Source organism: Myotis daubentonii, chromosome 7, assembly GCF_963259705.1.
Source record: "Myotis daubentonii chromosome 7, mMyoDau2.1, whole genome shotgun sequence".
Taxonomy (NCBI): Eukaryota; Metazoa; Chordata; class Mammalia; order Chiroptera; family Vespertilionidae; genus Myotis; species Myotis daubentonii.
Window position 1 is genome coordinate 37,761,786 of NC_081846.1, and position 14,031 is coordinate 37,775,816.

At 37.5% G+C, this 14,031-nt stretch overlaps 1 protein-coding gene and 1 long non-coding RNA gene across 8 annotated transcripts in view; one reads left to right on the plus strand and one right to left on the minus strand.

Annotated features, from left to right (window-relative positions):
• Positions 1-14,031, minus strand: part of LOC132238456 (uncharacterized) — a 154,117-nt gene that overhangs the window by 105,836 nt on the left and 34,250 nt on the right. The window lies entirely within an intron of this gene.
• NCKAP1 (NCK associated protein 1) overlaps positions 1-14,031 on the plus strand; it is a 95,297-nt gene that overhangs the window by 29,540 nt on the left and 51,726 nt on the right. For 3 of the 7 annotated variants that reach the window (XM_059703906.1, XM_059703901.1, XM_059703903.1), the window contains 6 exons: positions 2,952-3,044; positions 3,245-3,301; positions 4,046-4,188; positions 4,272-4,362; positions 8,232-8,369; positions 9,169-9,217. In XM_059703906.1, the coding sequence (XP_059559889.1) occupies positions 2,952-3,044; positions 3,245-3,301; positions 4,046-4,188; positions 4,272-4,362; positions 8,232-8,369; positions 9,169-9,217 (571 nt within the window). Of the gene's footprint in view, positions 1-2,951; positions 3,045-3,244; positions 3,302-4,045; positions 4,189-4,241; positions 4,363-8,231; positions 8,370-9,168; positions 9,218-14,031 lie in introns of all 7 variants that reach the window. The other 4 variants (XM_059703902.1, XM_059703904.1, XM_059703907.1 and 1 more) reach the window with 3 other exon arrangements.

Genomic DNA, 14,031 nt, shown 5'->3' on the forward strand with positions numbered 1-14,031 from the left:
TATATACACATACACATACACATATATAACTGGTGGAATTAGGATACCTTAGTAGAGGAAACAGTAAAGAAAACATGAGATACGTACAGAAAATAGTCAATAGTTTTGGATACAGTGTATAGCATGTGAGTGGGTATAGGAGAAATTTAAATCGGAAAGGTAAATTAGGGCCAAAATGTGTAGGGCCTTGAAAACTTGACTTTTTTGAATTCAGACATGTATTAGTTTACATGTATTAGTTTACATGTATTAGTTTAGTAAATTATTTAGCCACTATAGAGGCCAGTTACATATAGTTTTGGGGGAAATAAAGTTGAATGAGAAATTTAGACCATAATAATGTTTGATTAACAAGGGAGGTGCTGGCCATGTAGAATGTGGAAAGAATACTTTTTTTTAGGTATAAGGAGATGAAATTTCCAATCCTGGCCCTGTAATTAAGTAGTTATAAAACCCTGGGAAGGTTCTTTTAACTTCTGGGGGCAGTAAGGTCTGAGTATGTAAAATGAAGGTTTGTATAAAACAGCGGTTTTCAACCTGTGGGTCGCGACCCCTTTCGCGGTCGAACGACCCTTTCACAGGGATCGCCTAAGACCCTCCTGCATATTAGATATTTACATTATGATTCATAACAGTAACAAAATTACAGTTATGAAGTAGCAACGAAAATAATTTTATGGTTGGGGTCACAACATGAGGAACTGTTTTAAAGGGCCAGAAGATTGAGAACCACTGGTATAAAAGATCATTAAGGCGCATAATAAGTATATGGGAACTGTGTCATTTTTTTGTCCAAACTAGAATTGAAATGGAAAGGAGGCACTATTAATAATTAAGCTCAGTAGCAACTAAATTATACTTTTGCTTCTTATCCTGTTATTATGACTCTACTTTCATCTGTTATATTTTCAAAACTCAAATTTAAAATTCTGAAAAGGAGGAAAAAGGACTACGACATCAATCATAAATGTTTAATGCTGTTGAATAAGGTAAAGGTAGTATAATCTAATGAAATAGAATCACATTTAAGTATTTTTGATGTTGTGAATGGTAATGATTAAAAATGTACGTGTAAACATAGAATTATTTTGAAAAAGATATATTGTTCAAAATAAACTGTTTTCATAGGTAAAGCTAAAAATAGTACTTATCACTATAAACATTCTAGAGGCCCTGTACATTGATTTGTGCACATTGAAAGGAAATTAATTAGAAGAAATATTTTAGAGGCCAGGGTGGGACCGTGGGAGGGTCCAGGGCATGTCTGGCCATCTCGCCCAGTCCTGATCAGCCGGATCCCAGAGGCAAGCTAACCTACCAGTCAGAGTGTCTTCCCCCTGGTGGTCAGTGCACGTCATAGTGACTGGTTGAACCGTCCGACACTTAGCATATTAGGCTTTTATTATATAGGATACCTTCCTTTGACAATTGGGGGATGAAATGAAAGGCATGTTTTCCAGACAAAATTATTTCTTTAAATAGCTTTAGGGACTGCAGTATTTAGGGTAGTTAACTATTACAGTTGGGTCTACCAGACTGCTGTGCTTGTTTTAAATAGTCTTATAGTTTTTTAAATCTTTTCTTGATGTTATGCTCACTGTTTTGAATATTCTTGCTTATATAATGATTTAATGCAATTATATATAGAGAGACCTCTTTTCCCAACTCCCTTGTGTAAGTATAACAAAGAACTGTACTTAAGAGGAACTCAACATTGTGAGGGCTTTTGTAGCAAATTTGATATTGAACCATTTTCCCATGTTTTCTCGTTTAATTAGTGATTCTCAGACATTTAATGTGCAATGTGCATTCATATCACTTGGACTTCTTGTTAAAAGGCAGAGTCTGATTTAGTAGGTCTGAGGTTGGCCAGAAATTCTGCTTTTCTAACAAGTGCCTGATTGATGTGGATGCTGCTGTTCTGTAGACTACACTCAGTATCAATGTTCTAAGTGTTTTATTGGAATTCTGGCAGTCTTATGATATAGGGCAGTGATGGCGAACCTTTTGAGCTCGGCGTGTCAGCATTTTGAAAACCCTAACTTAACTCTGGTGCCGTGTCACATATAGAAATTTTTTGATATTTGCAACCATACTAAAACAAAGACTTATATTTTTGACATTTATTTTATATATTTAAGTGCCATTTAACAAAGAAAAATCAACCGAAAAAATGAGTTTGCGTGTCACCAATGACACGCGTGTCATAGGTTCGCCATCACTGATATAGGGCATTAAATATGGTTGGATTTTTTTCCAGAAATTATATCAATAGTTGTTTTAAAAAGAAAACTTAGGACTTGTAAATTTAATAATACAATTGATTGAAATAATAATTGTCTTTTGTATTCACATTTACCTCTCTCATATGTTTACCAGTGTCTTAACTCTAGTTTTGCTTCTTTCTCATTTCTTTTTTGTTGTGGTGTTTTGCTTTTGTTTAATGTATTATTGTGTTTTGTGGATCTGGTCAGGGAACCTTTACTGTATTTTATGTTTGTATCTACATTTTATTTTGCATGCGTAACGTGGCTTTGCCTGGATGTTCTTTTTGGTAAGTCACAAATTTATAACGTTGTTTTTTGTAGTGTAAGTTATAATGTTTTTCACCTTCTTTTCTTCTTCTAGTAATGTGATCATGCTCATGAGTTGTTTTTAATTTTTTTAAAAGTTTATTTGAAAATTATTTTTTCCTAATATTTTCCAATTTAGTAGTTCAGTTTGGTACTAATCTGCTTTGGTTTGTTTTATAGCCTCACACTGTCAGTTGCTGATCACTATAAGCAGTTGCTGTCTCAAGTATTTTGGCTTTTTAAAAAAACGTTAATCATCTAGAAATACTGTTCTAAAAGCTTGTGTTTTCATATAGCAATCATAAAAGAAGATAGTTTGTAGTAAAGTTAAATATTTTTGTTCTCAGTGAACAGTACATTTTGATTTTGTGTTTACAGCAACAGCTTGCACAGCTACAGAAAGAAAAATCAGAGATTCTGAAAAATCTGGCATTATATTACTTCACATTTGTAGATGTTATGGAATTTAAGGTATGTATTTTAGTACATAAAATTTAACATTTCTGAGGTTGATTTGATATTTGTTAACTTTGCAAATTGCTTTGTCATTTGTAGATAATAAAATTAGAATTCTTGTTGAACTAAATTCTAAAATACATTTTATTTGTGTGTGTTTTCTGAATTTAATATTAAAAACATAGGTAAAGATTAAAATAAACTTTTATTTTCAGGACCATGTTTGTGAATTGCTCAATACTATTGATGTTTGCCAGGTCTTCTTCGATATTGTAAGTATTATTTTCAGAAAAATTCCCAATTCTCTCTATTTCTAGTAGAACTAAGGGGACCGCATGCTTTTCTTTAGAGAACATTTATGACGTGTATATTAAGTTTTAGCATTGTTAATTTGGATTGTTTTGCATTGTTTTTCAAGGTAAAGAGTTAAGATGCATTCTCTTTTTACCTTGTTTATTTGATTGTCACTGAGAATATAAGTCTTGTGCATATTGGATAGTAGTTAATTTTAGTATTTTATTTTAGTAGGTCCAATTAAGCAAAGTTAAGTGGATAATATTTTTCTCTGTAAAAGGCCTACTTGATAGAATCTTTCTCAATGAGATGGTTTATAAATATAGGAAGTCAAAGTGAAAAATGTCTCCATTGATTTAGTGGCGAATTTTTTCATTTACTTAATACTCCTTTTTTTTTTTTTGCTTAGTGAGACTAGTTCCAGTGTCTCATGTTATTTTGGTATTGGTTATCCTTTTAAACTGTTAATAGTTTGAATAGGGTGATAATGAACTCTTTTTCATCCATAAAATTGTGTCACAAACACAAAACTCTATTTGTAACTCCCAAATTTTACATGTCTTTGGTGAAATGAATTAGAATTTCAGAAATGGGAATAAAATACATAGCTATAGAAAACTATTAGCTTTCAGTAGCTGCCATGAAGATTGCTGTGTGTGTGTATGTGTGTTTAAAAGTTTGTAAAATAGGAAGGAGTTAAACTTGATGGTTTTTTTTTCCAGACTGTAAACTTTGATTTAACAAAGAACTACTTAGATTTGATCATAACCTATACAACACTAATGATACTGCTCTCTCGAATTGAAGAAAGGAAGGCAATCATTGGATTGTACAACTATGCTCATGAAATGACCCATGGAGCAAGGTAGACCTGCATCATAAAAATCTTTGTGAAATTCTCAATTTCATGGTTTACAGCTCAGTGAAATTTGATGTGTCTATTTTAAGTGACAGAGAATATCCACGCCTTGGTCAGATGATTGTGGATTATGAAAATCCTTTAAAGAAGATGATGGAAGAATTTGTACCCCATAGTAAGGTAAGAGCTGGTTTTTAGGTGGCCTTTAATTGGCATGTGATATAGGTTAAATGTGGATAGTTAGATAAAGTGATGAACTTTTAGGAAAAACCTATAATGAGATATGAATAATAGCCATGCATGTTTTATTTAATTGATAAGATTTCAAGAAAAATTATAATAAGATATGAATAATAGCTATGCATGATTTTAGCTAATTGTGAACTGGAGAACTAGTTAGATTTTGAATAGTATATAGAAACTCAGGAATATATTGATCCATTATATTTTTAGACTTAATATAGGTAGTAGAGGTAGTGAAGTGTAGTATTTGAGAATGTCTCCTATCATACCAGACTGCCTGGGTGCTAATCCCAACTCTGCCAATTACTAACTGCAATATTGGGCAAGTTACTTAACCAACTTAACTATACATCAGTTTTCTTATCTGTAAAATGGAGTAATAATAGTACCTACTTCATATGATTATTATGAGGAGTAAATTAGTTGCTTCATTAAAAGCATTTATATATATAGTACTTGATAAATTTTAGTTATCCTATATAATAAAAGCCTCATATGCAAATCGACCAAACAGTGGTACCACTGGTGGAACGACCGGTCGCTATAACATGCACTGACCACCAGGGGGCAGACGCTCAATGTAGGAGCTGCCTGCAGGCCCAGGCCAGAGGGAGGTGACCAGCGGTGGTGGCAGGAGGCGGGAGCCAGCCGGGAGTAGGTGGCAGCAGGGGTTGGGGCTGGCCGGTGAGCGGGCGGTGTCAAGCCGGCCAAGGCGGGTGCCAGCAGGGGCCCCTGATTGCCCCCACTGGTCGTCCCACAGATTGGCCCGCTCTCTGGTGGGGGGGGACCGGGCCTAAGCTGGCAGTCAGACATCCCTCTGGCAGCCCTCGGGGGATGCTCACTTGCCAGCGGGGAGCGGGCCTAAGCTGCAGTCGGACATCCTTAGCGCTGCTGAGGAGGCAGGAGAGGCTCCCACCACCTGTACTGTATTGGCAGCCGTCAGCTAGGCTTGTGGCTGAGCAGAGCTCCCCCTGTGGGAGCGCACTGACCACCAGGGGGCAGCTCCTGCATTGAGCATCTGCCCCCTGGTGGTCAGTGTGTGTCATAGTGACCAGTCATTCCCAGTCATTCTGTTGTTAGGGTCAATTTGCATATTATTCTTTATATAAGAGTGCCTGGCCAGCCTGGGTAAGGGGGACGATGGCTGTTTGCAGGCTGGCCACAGCCCCTTCAGTGTGGGGGTCCCCACTGGGGTGCCTGACCATCCTGCTTGAGGGGCTGAGGGCCATTTTCAGACTGGCCACACCCCCTTCAGGGTGGGGGCATCCTGCTGGGGTGCCTGGCCAGCCTGGGTGAGTGGCTGATGGCAGTTTGCAGGCTGGCCAAGCCCCCTAGCGAGGACCCTTACCCCATGAGGGTGTGGCCAGCCTGGGTGAAGGGCTGATGGCAGTTTGCAGGCTGGCCAAGCCCCCTAGCGAGGACCCTTACCCCATGAGGGTGTGGCCAGCCTGAGTGAGTGGCTGATGGCTGTTTGCAGGCTGGCCACAGCCCCTTCAGGGTGGGGATCCCTGCTGGGGTGCCTGGCTAGCCTGGGTGAGGGACTGATGGCTGTTTGCAGGCTGGCCACAGCCCCTTCAGGGTGGGGATCCCTGCTGGGGTGCCTGGCTAGCCTGGGTGAGGGACTGATGGCTGTTTGCAGGCTGGCCACAGCCCCTTCAGGGTGGGGGTCCCTGCTGGGGTGCCTGGCCAACCTGGGTGAGGCGCTGATGGCTGTTTGCAGACTGGCCACACCCCCTTCAATGTGGGGGCCCCACTGGGGTGCCTGGCCAGCCTGGGTGAGGGGCTGATGGCTGTTGGCAGGCTGGCCACTCCCCCTTCAGTGTGGGGGGCCCCACTGGGGTGCCTGGCCAGTCTGGGTGAGGGGCTAAGGGCTGTTTTCAGGCTGGTTAAGCCCCCCAGCAGGGACCCTCACCCCATGAGGGTGTGGCCAGCCTGGGTGAGGGGCTGATGGCTGTTTGCAGGCTGGCCACGGCCCCCAGCCACCCAAGCTCCCAGTGGAGGCTGGCTGGAAGCAGATATCTGGGATTTATTTGTCTTCTATAATTGAAACTTTGTTGCCATGAGCAGAGGCCTCAGCCGGCTCAGGGCTGGCAGGAAGCTTGGCTTCCTCCATTGCCCGGGCAACCAAGCCTCCTGCTTGCTCCAGCTCCGTGGCTGCCGGCCGCCATGTTGGTTGGGTTAATTTGCGTATAGTCGCTCTGATTGGCTGGTGGGCGTGGCTTGGGGCACAGCGAAGGTATGGTCAATTAGCATCTTTATCTTTTATTAGTGTAGATAAGGAAATTGAAGACTGGTGAAATGACATGATAAGCTATTTGGCAGAAATAGTGGCAAAATCAGAACTAAATCCCAGGGTATTAATATCTTGGTTCATTGTTCTGTTTGGATGCTGAAAGAATTTTTATATGGTATTTTGTATTTTGACATATAGTTAACACCAGATTTGCTTCTTTTCCCACTTAGGTGATGAAATTTTCTCAAAGGCTCTTGGATCTTTTTTTAACTTCTCCACAGTCATTAGCCTATACTGGAGTATTCATAATTACTTAAGGAGAATTTACCATTTGGATTAATCCAGTTATTTTCTAATCTTGATTTTTCTGATGCTTCATGATATCCCAGAGTATCAGATATTTGCTAGGATTCATTAAAAATAAATTAATTTTAATTTAATTAATTTAATGATGTAGTGTAATTGTAATACAGATTCCTGGGTTCTATTCCCAGAGATATTGATTCACTAAATTTTAGATGGAACTCTGTATTCTGTATTCTGAACAAACTCCTCTAGCAATATATGTGCAGTCAGATTAAAAAGTCAATACAGAATTTATTTATTTATTTTTAAAAATATATTTTATTGATTTTTCACAGAGAGAGGAAGGGAGAGGGATAGAGAGTTAGAAACATCAATCAGCTGCCTCCTGCACACCCCCCACTGGGGATGTGCCCGCAACCAAGGTACATGCCTTTGACCGGAATCGAACCTGGAACCTTTCAGTCATCAGGCTGACGCTCTATCCACTGAGCCAAACTGGTTAGGGCTCAATACAGAATTTTTAGGAAGCAGAGATAAATAGCAAAGAACAACTACAAACAAGCATAAAGCAGATGAGGTGAAACGTTAAATATTTTTAATGATACATATTTAATGATAAAGCTATAGTTAATAGACCACATGACAAATTTATTAGGATAGAGTACATATAAGGCATTCTTGGAAAAATATGAAATATGTTGAGCTCTAGCAACAATCACATAACTCCAATGTCTTTTCCTCTCAGTGAGAATGATCAGTGTAAAATCATGCACAAAACGATGACAGGAGGTTCTTTACCCCTTTAAAATAAAGATTCTAACATTTCCAAACATTCTGAACTTTAAAAAGGTAACGTGATTTCATGAGCTAAGCTCTTAACCCAGAAGGCAGAATTTATGTAGCCTTCATGAAATAAAGTAAACAAAATCTGGCCCTGGCCGGTGTGGCTCAGTTGGTTGGAGTGTCCTCCTATATACCAACAGGTTTTGGGTTCAATCTCATATCAGCGTTTCTCTCTCTCTCTCTCTTTCTCTCACCTCCTCTCCCCTTCTCTCTGAAATAAATAACCATATCCTCAGGTGAAGATAAAAAAAAACCCCAAAAACAAACTGGAGGAGTGTTGCTGCGACCGACCTCAGATTAAAAAAAGCATAGGTTCTGTTGTTTTGGGATGGTACAATTAGAAATGCACAGCAACTGTAACTGGAATTTAAATGGAGAAGGAAAAAGAAATTTTATTCCTCAATTTTTTTTTTTCTCTAATTAGTCTCTTTCAGATGCACTAATTTCTCTTCAAATGGTGTATCCTAGAAGGAATCTTTCAGCCGACCAGTGGAGAAATGCCCAATTATTGAGTCTCATCAGTGCACCCAGTACAATGCTTAATCCTGCACAGTCTGATACCGTATGATTCTGTTTTTCCCTTTTTGAATGAAAATAGTGAAATTGATTTTTAAAAACTGAGTTAAGCAGTGCTATTGCAATATTCTAATTAGTACTAGCTTATAGTGAAGTTTATTGTAAATGCTCAGTAATTAAGTTATACTATTTAGTACTTTTATTTCTAGAGTCTGATGCCAAATTAATACAATTAGTAGTATGAGTATTTTCTTTTAAAGTTTAAAAATTTGTTTTAATCTTATTATGGTGGAAAATTTAGAAGGTGCAGAAATTTATAAAGACAAAAACAAAAAATTTCCCAAATCTTACCAACTAGAGAAAATTGTTGTATGTTGTTATATTTCTTTTTAATCTTTGTGTGTATGAATATAGATGTTATGTATATGAAAAATGCACACACATAATTACTGATTTGAATGAAACAGTGAGCACCCATATATATAATATTTTTTTTAACTTGACTAAAATTTTATCCTTTGGAATACCACAAACTCTGAAATAGACTTGTGAAATCTGGAAGTTGTCATTTATTAGATTGAATATGATTTAGCAACATTACTTTTTAAGGAGGAGGTATTAAGTTATGTAAATGTGAAAGGAGCACAGCTCTTATTGTCCTTTATGGACTGCAATTTTAAATATAGATTATAAAACTTTTACCCAACTTTTAAAATTTTGGGGGGTATTTGAGCCAAGAATTGAGTCGTGAGGATTCTGAGGAGTCAGAGGAGAGTGATTCGATATGGGTTGTTTTGTTTTTAAGAATATCTTTTAAACACAAATTTATATTTTCTCTTTTTAAGATGCCTTGTGAATATCTCTCATTGGATGCAATGGAAAAATGGATTATCTGTAAGTAAAATTGAATAGTTTAGTGATTACCCCTCAGGTTTTAAGTTTTAGAGAAAAATAATAGGTAATATATATTACTTCTGTGGCAAGCACTTTCTTAAGTCTTATATGTGCATTACCTCATTCAGTTCTCATACTAATCCTGTTAGGGTAGATGGTATGTTTTATAGATGAGGAACCTAAAACTTAATCTGTACAGCTAGTAAGGGACACTGACAAAGTAAGAACCCAGGCTAACTCCAAGGCTCATAGTCTACATTATATTGCCTCTCAACAGCTTTTTATTTTTTTTTTAATGATTTTTTTAAATATTGCATCTATCAGTTAAAGTTTTTGGTATTTACTTCAGAACATACAATAAACGATTCATATGTTTGGCAGTTTGTTAGATGCAGCGGGGATAAAATTCCTAGGATTTTTTTCCCTACGATGGATTTCTGCCCCTATGAAGTTCACAAACTATGGGAGAAGTAGATAGAAACACACAGATTTAATACAAAATGAGAAATGCTATATTGTAATTCCTTCTATCACCCCCATGTCCACTAGTGGAGGGGAATAATTTTGAGCAGTTTGTGTTTTTTAGGTCTTACAATTCTTGTTTCTTGATTTATTAAACTTTAGAAATAATTTAATTACAGTGTTTGTCTATAGTGAAAGACCAGTTTTTCTTTTTTAATGATTTTTGGATTGATACTTTTATAAAATACAATAGAAATGAATTACTAGAGTGATCAGAAATAAAGCAATAAGCAAAGACACAAAATAAAAGCCCATATTTTTAATTATTAGATTTAATCTAACAATTAGGTTATTATTAAGTTTCTATTTATAAATCACTCAAACTTTTATGAACGTTTGTAAACACTCTCAATTTCTTTGCTTAGTCTCATTATGCACTGGAACTCATTAAAATGAAAGAGGTGGAATTTAGCACAGACTCCCTACTCTTAGCCATTTAAAAAAATATATTTTTACTGATTTCAGAGAAGAAGGGAGATAGAAACACCAATGATGAGAGAGAATCATCATCATGATCGGCTGCCTCCTCACGCCCCCCTACTGGGGATCAAGCCTGCAACCCAGGCATGTGCCCTTGACTGGAATCGAACCTGGGACCATTCAGTCTGTAAGCCTGTGCTCTATCCACTGAGCCAAACCAGCTAGGGCCTTTTAGCCATTTTTATTATAATTTTTATATTGATCGGGTTTGTGATAGTTCTGTTTTTTTCTATAATAAGAGTTAAGATTTTCATGCTTAGTCACAGCTTTTTTTTTTTTTTAAATATATTTTATTGATTTTTTACAGAGAGGAAGGGAGAGAGATAGAGAGTTAGAAACATCGATGAGAGAGAAACATCGATCAGCTGCCTCCTGCACATCCCCCACCAGGGATGTGTCCGCAACCCAGGTACATGCCCTTGACCGGAATCGAACCTGGGACCCTTCAGTCCGCAGGCCGACGCTCTATCCACTGAGCCAAACCGGTTCCGGCAAGACACAGCTTTTGAAGTATTTATGTTGCTCAAATGTGCAGTGATTCTTGGTTGCTTTTTTTTTTTAAAGATAGTTCTTTATTGACTTCAGAGAGGAAGGGAGAAAGAGAGATAGAAACATCAATGATGAGAGAGAATCATCCATCGGGTGCCTCCTGCACACCCCACACTGGGGATGTAGCCTGCAACCCAGGCATATGCCCTTGGCTGGAATCGAACCCGGGACCCTTCAGTCCGCAGGCCGACGCTCTATCCACTGAGCCAAGCCGGCCAGGGCTCCTTGATTGCTTTATGTTTATGGATGTATGGCTGAAGAATTGGGATAATTAGTAGAGTTAGGTGGCATGGGTGACCTCTAGAGTTATACAGTACTATTACCCCCAGTCTTTACCTTAAATGGGCTTTGTATAGTGAGCAGGGAGGTGGGTCAGAAGGCAGGCTACCCTAATGGAGGACATGTGGGCATGGAGGAGGCGGCAGACAGATTTGGGATAACCATAGTTGCCAAGGTAAAGGTTTACTCTGAGTTTTGCTGCTTTCATGTATTTGAACCTTGAGTAGAGTTGATATAAAGGTAAAGAGTTACTTCAAACTCTGCTTTTCTCTTTTTGATCACAGTTCCCACATAAGGACTTTTCTACTGAAGATGGTCTACTTTCTTTAGAACTTTGTTCTTGATTAATTCAAAGTATAGTCCCTAGACCAGCAGCATCGAGTAGAACCTTCTTAGATGTGCAGAATCTTGATCTCCACTCTAGACCTATTGAATCAGAAACTCTGTATGGATCCCAGCAATATGACTTAACAAGCCTTTCTGGTGATTTTGATGCAAGCTAAAGTTTGAGATCACTGGTCTAGTTTATTACCTGGGGCCAAGAGTTATTGAAAGCTTAGAATATTGAGGACTCAGGTATTTGAAGTGCAATTATAAAATAACTTATCCTGCCGTAACCGGTTTTGCTCAGTGGATAGAGCGTCAGCCTGCGGACTGAAGGGTCCCAGGTTCGATTCTGGTCAAGGGCATGTACCTGGGTTGTGGGCACATCCCCAGTGGGAGGCGTGCAAGAGGCAGCTGAATCGATGTTTCTCTCTCATCAATGTTTCTAACTCTCTATCCCTCTTCCTCTCCCTTCCTCTCTGTATCAATAAAATATATATTTTTTAAAAAATAACTTATCCTGACGTTCTTTTCAGGGTTTATTCTTGCTCTGTTGGTTGGACTCAGAGGACTCGTAGGAAAAGATCTCTCTTTATTTCTGGAGTTTTGGGTTACTAATTCCTGCCTCTTTTTTTTTTTTTTTTTTTGTCATTGTTAATTTCCACCTGAGGATATTCTTTCCATTGCTTTTCAGAGAGAGAGTGGGAAGGAGATGAAGGAAGGAGGAGGGAGGGAGGGAGGGAGAGAGAGAGAGAGAGAGAGAGAGAGAGAGAGAGAGAGAGAGTCCCATCTCTTTTAAACTTGATAGTTCAGTTTTATCTACTTTCTATCTTCAAAGATTTTCTTTAATTTTCTTGTCTAGTTTTGTTCTCCAACATTTTTATGGCTTGAAAATTAAAAAAACATTTTTTTATCCTTTCATTCGGACCTTGGTAGGAAAAGGGGTTTAATGTGGTTTAATTAATAAACTATTCTCTTAATCTTGGGCAGTCTATTTTAAATTCTTTTTTATTCTATCATAAATTAATATGCTTTAATTCATAATGTAACCTATGTCTTAAGAAAATAAAATATATGCTTATCCATAATATAACTGATAATATTTTCAGAGAAACCTTTTATCAGCAGCAATTTTGTGAAATCTATACAATAAGATGTGAAATACAAGTGAATCTTATATTACTCAGGAATTAAGAGTTAAAAGTCAATATATTGAATAAAAAATATTTTATAAACAAAATTTCTCTGGAGGATTCTTTCAGTTTCTTTACATGTATTCTGTTTCTTTGGTTGCATACGAGATCAAATAATTGGCTTACATGTAGAGGCCCTATTGTATGAAAAATATTTTTATATGTTACAGGAAATTCAAGGAAGTTAAATATACTTCTATATCTACAGACTCTACAATAAATGGCTATTTAAAGAGCTAGCTTGTTTGTGTAGTGGCACTTTTAAAGGATGGTTGGCCCTAACCGTTTTGGCTCAGTGGATAGAGCATCGGCCTGCGGACTGAAAGGTCCCAGGTTCGATTCCGGTCAAGGGCATGTACCTTGGTTGCAGGCACATCCCCAGTATGTGTAGGAGGCAGCTGATTGATGTTTCTCTCTCATCGATGTTTCTTACTCTCTATCCCTTTCCCTTCCTCTCTGTAAAAAACCAATAAAATAAATACATACATACGTAAATAAATAAAGAAAATAAAAATATAAAAATATGTGTAAAACACACACACACAAAATAAAGGATGCTTGAACTAAGAATAAAAAGATAAATGGCAAGGTATGTGTTAATAATTCAAGAGTTTAAAGAAGGGAGTGACTGTTAAGAATTGTAGTGAAATCTCATAGAAAACAGGGTTGATTTGTAACTGGCCAGTAGGCATTGAGTAAGTGTTTAATGAATGAAAGTAGAGGGTTTATGGTCTATTAGAGAGGGCTAGAAAGGACATCAACAAACCTATATAGATTATTATACCTTTGTATAAGATTTCCAAGGTAGATAATAAAAGGTGAAAGATATTTGAATTCATATAATAGAGAGCAGTATAATATATTGAAAGAATTTTAAGGGTAAATACTTGAGGCTAAGTCTAGCTCTAATTTAATAGTATAACTTCAGTCAAGTCATTGATCATTCATTTCTTCAACTATAATAAAAGGACACCTGCTCTATCTACTCCACAGGATCACATGAGATAATGTGTGGAAAAAAGTATTTAATAAACCACAAATTGCTATGAAAATGAAAGATGCTATTTCATTTTCTGGTGATTTAGAAAAGTATATTAATTTTTCATTAATTGCAACAACTGTGATGATTATGCTTTTTAATTAGTAACTCATCTCAGGCTTAAAATATTTTTTATTACTTTTTAAAAATATTTTTTTATTTATTTCAGAGATGGAGGGAGAGAGAGAGATAGAAACATAAATGATGAGAGAGAATCATTGATCGGCTGCCTCCTGCATGGCCCCTACTGGGGATTGAGCCTGCAACCCGGGCATGTGCCCTTGACCAGAATCAGATCCAGGACCCTTTAGTATGCAGATTGATGTTCTATCCACTGAGCCAAACCAGCTAGGTCTGGCTTAAAATATTTTATAAGTATTTCTGAAAATGTCTTTTAGTCATTCATTAAAAGGACTCTTTCTTCACAC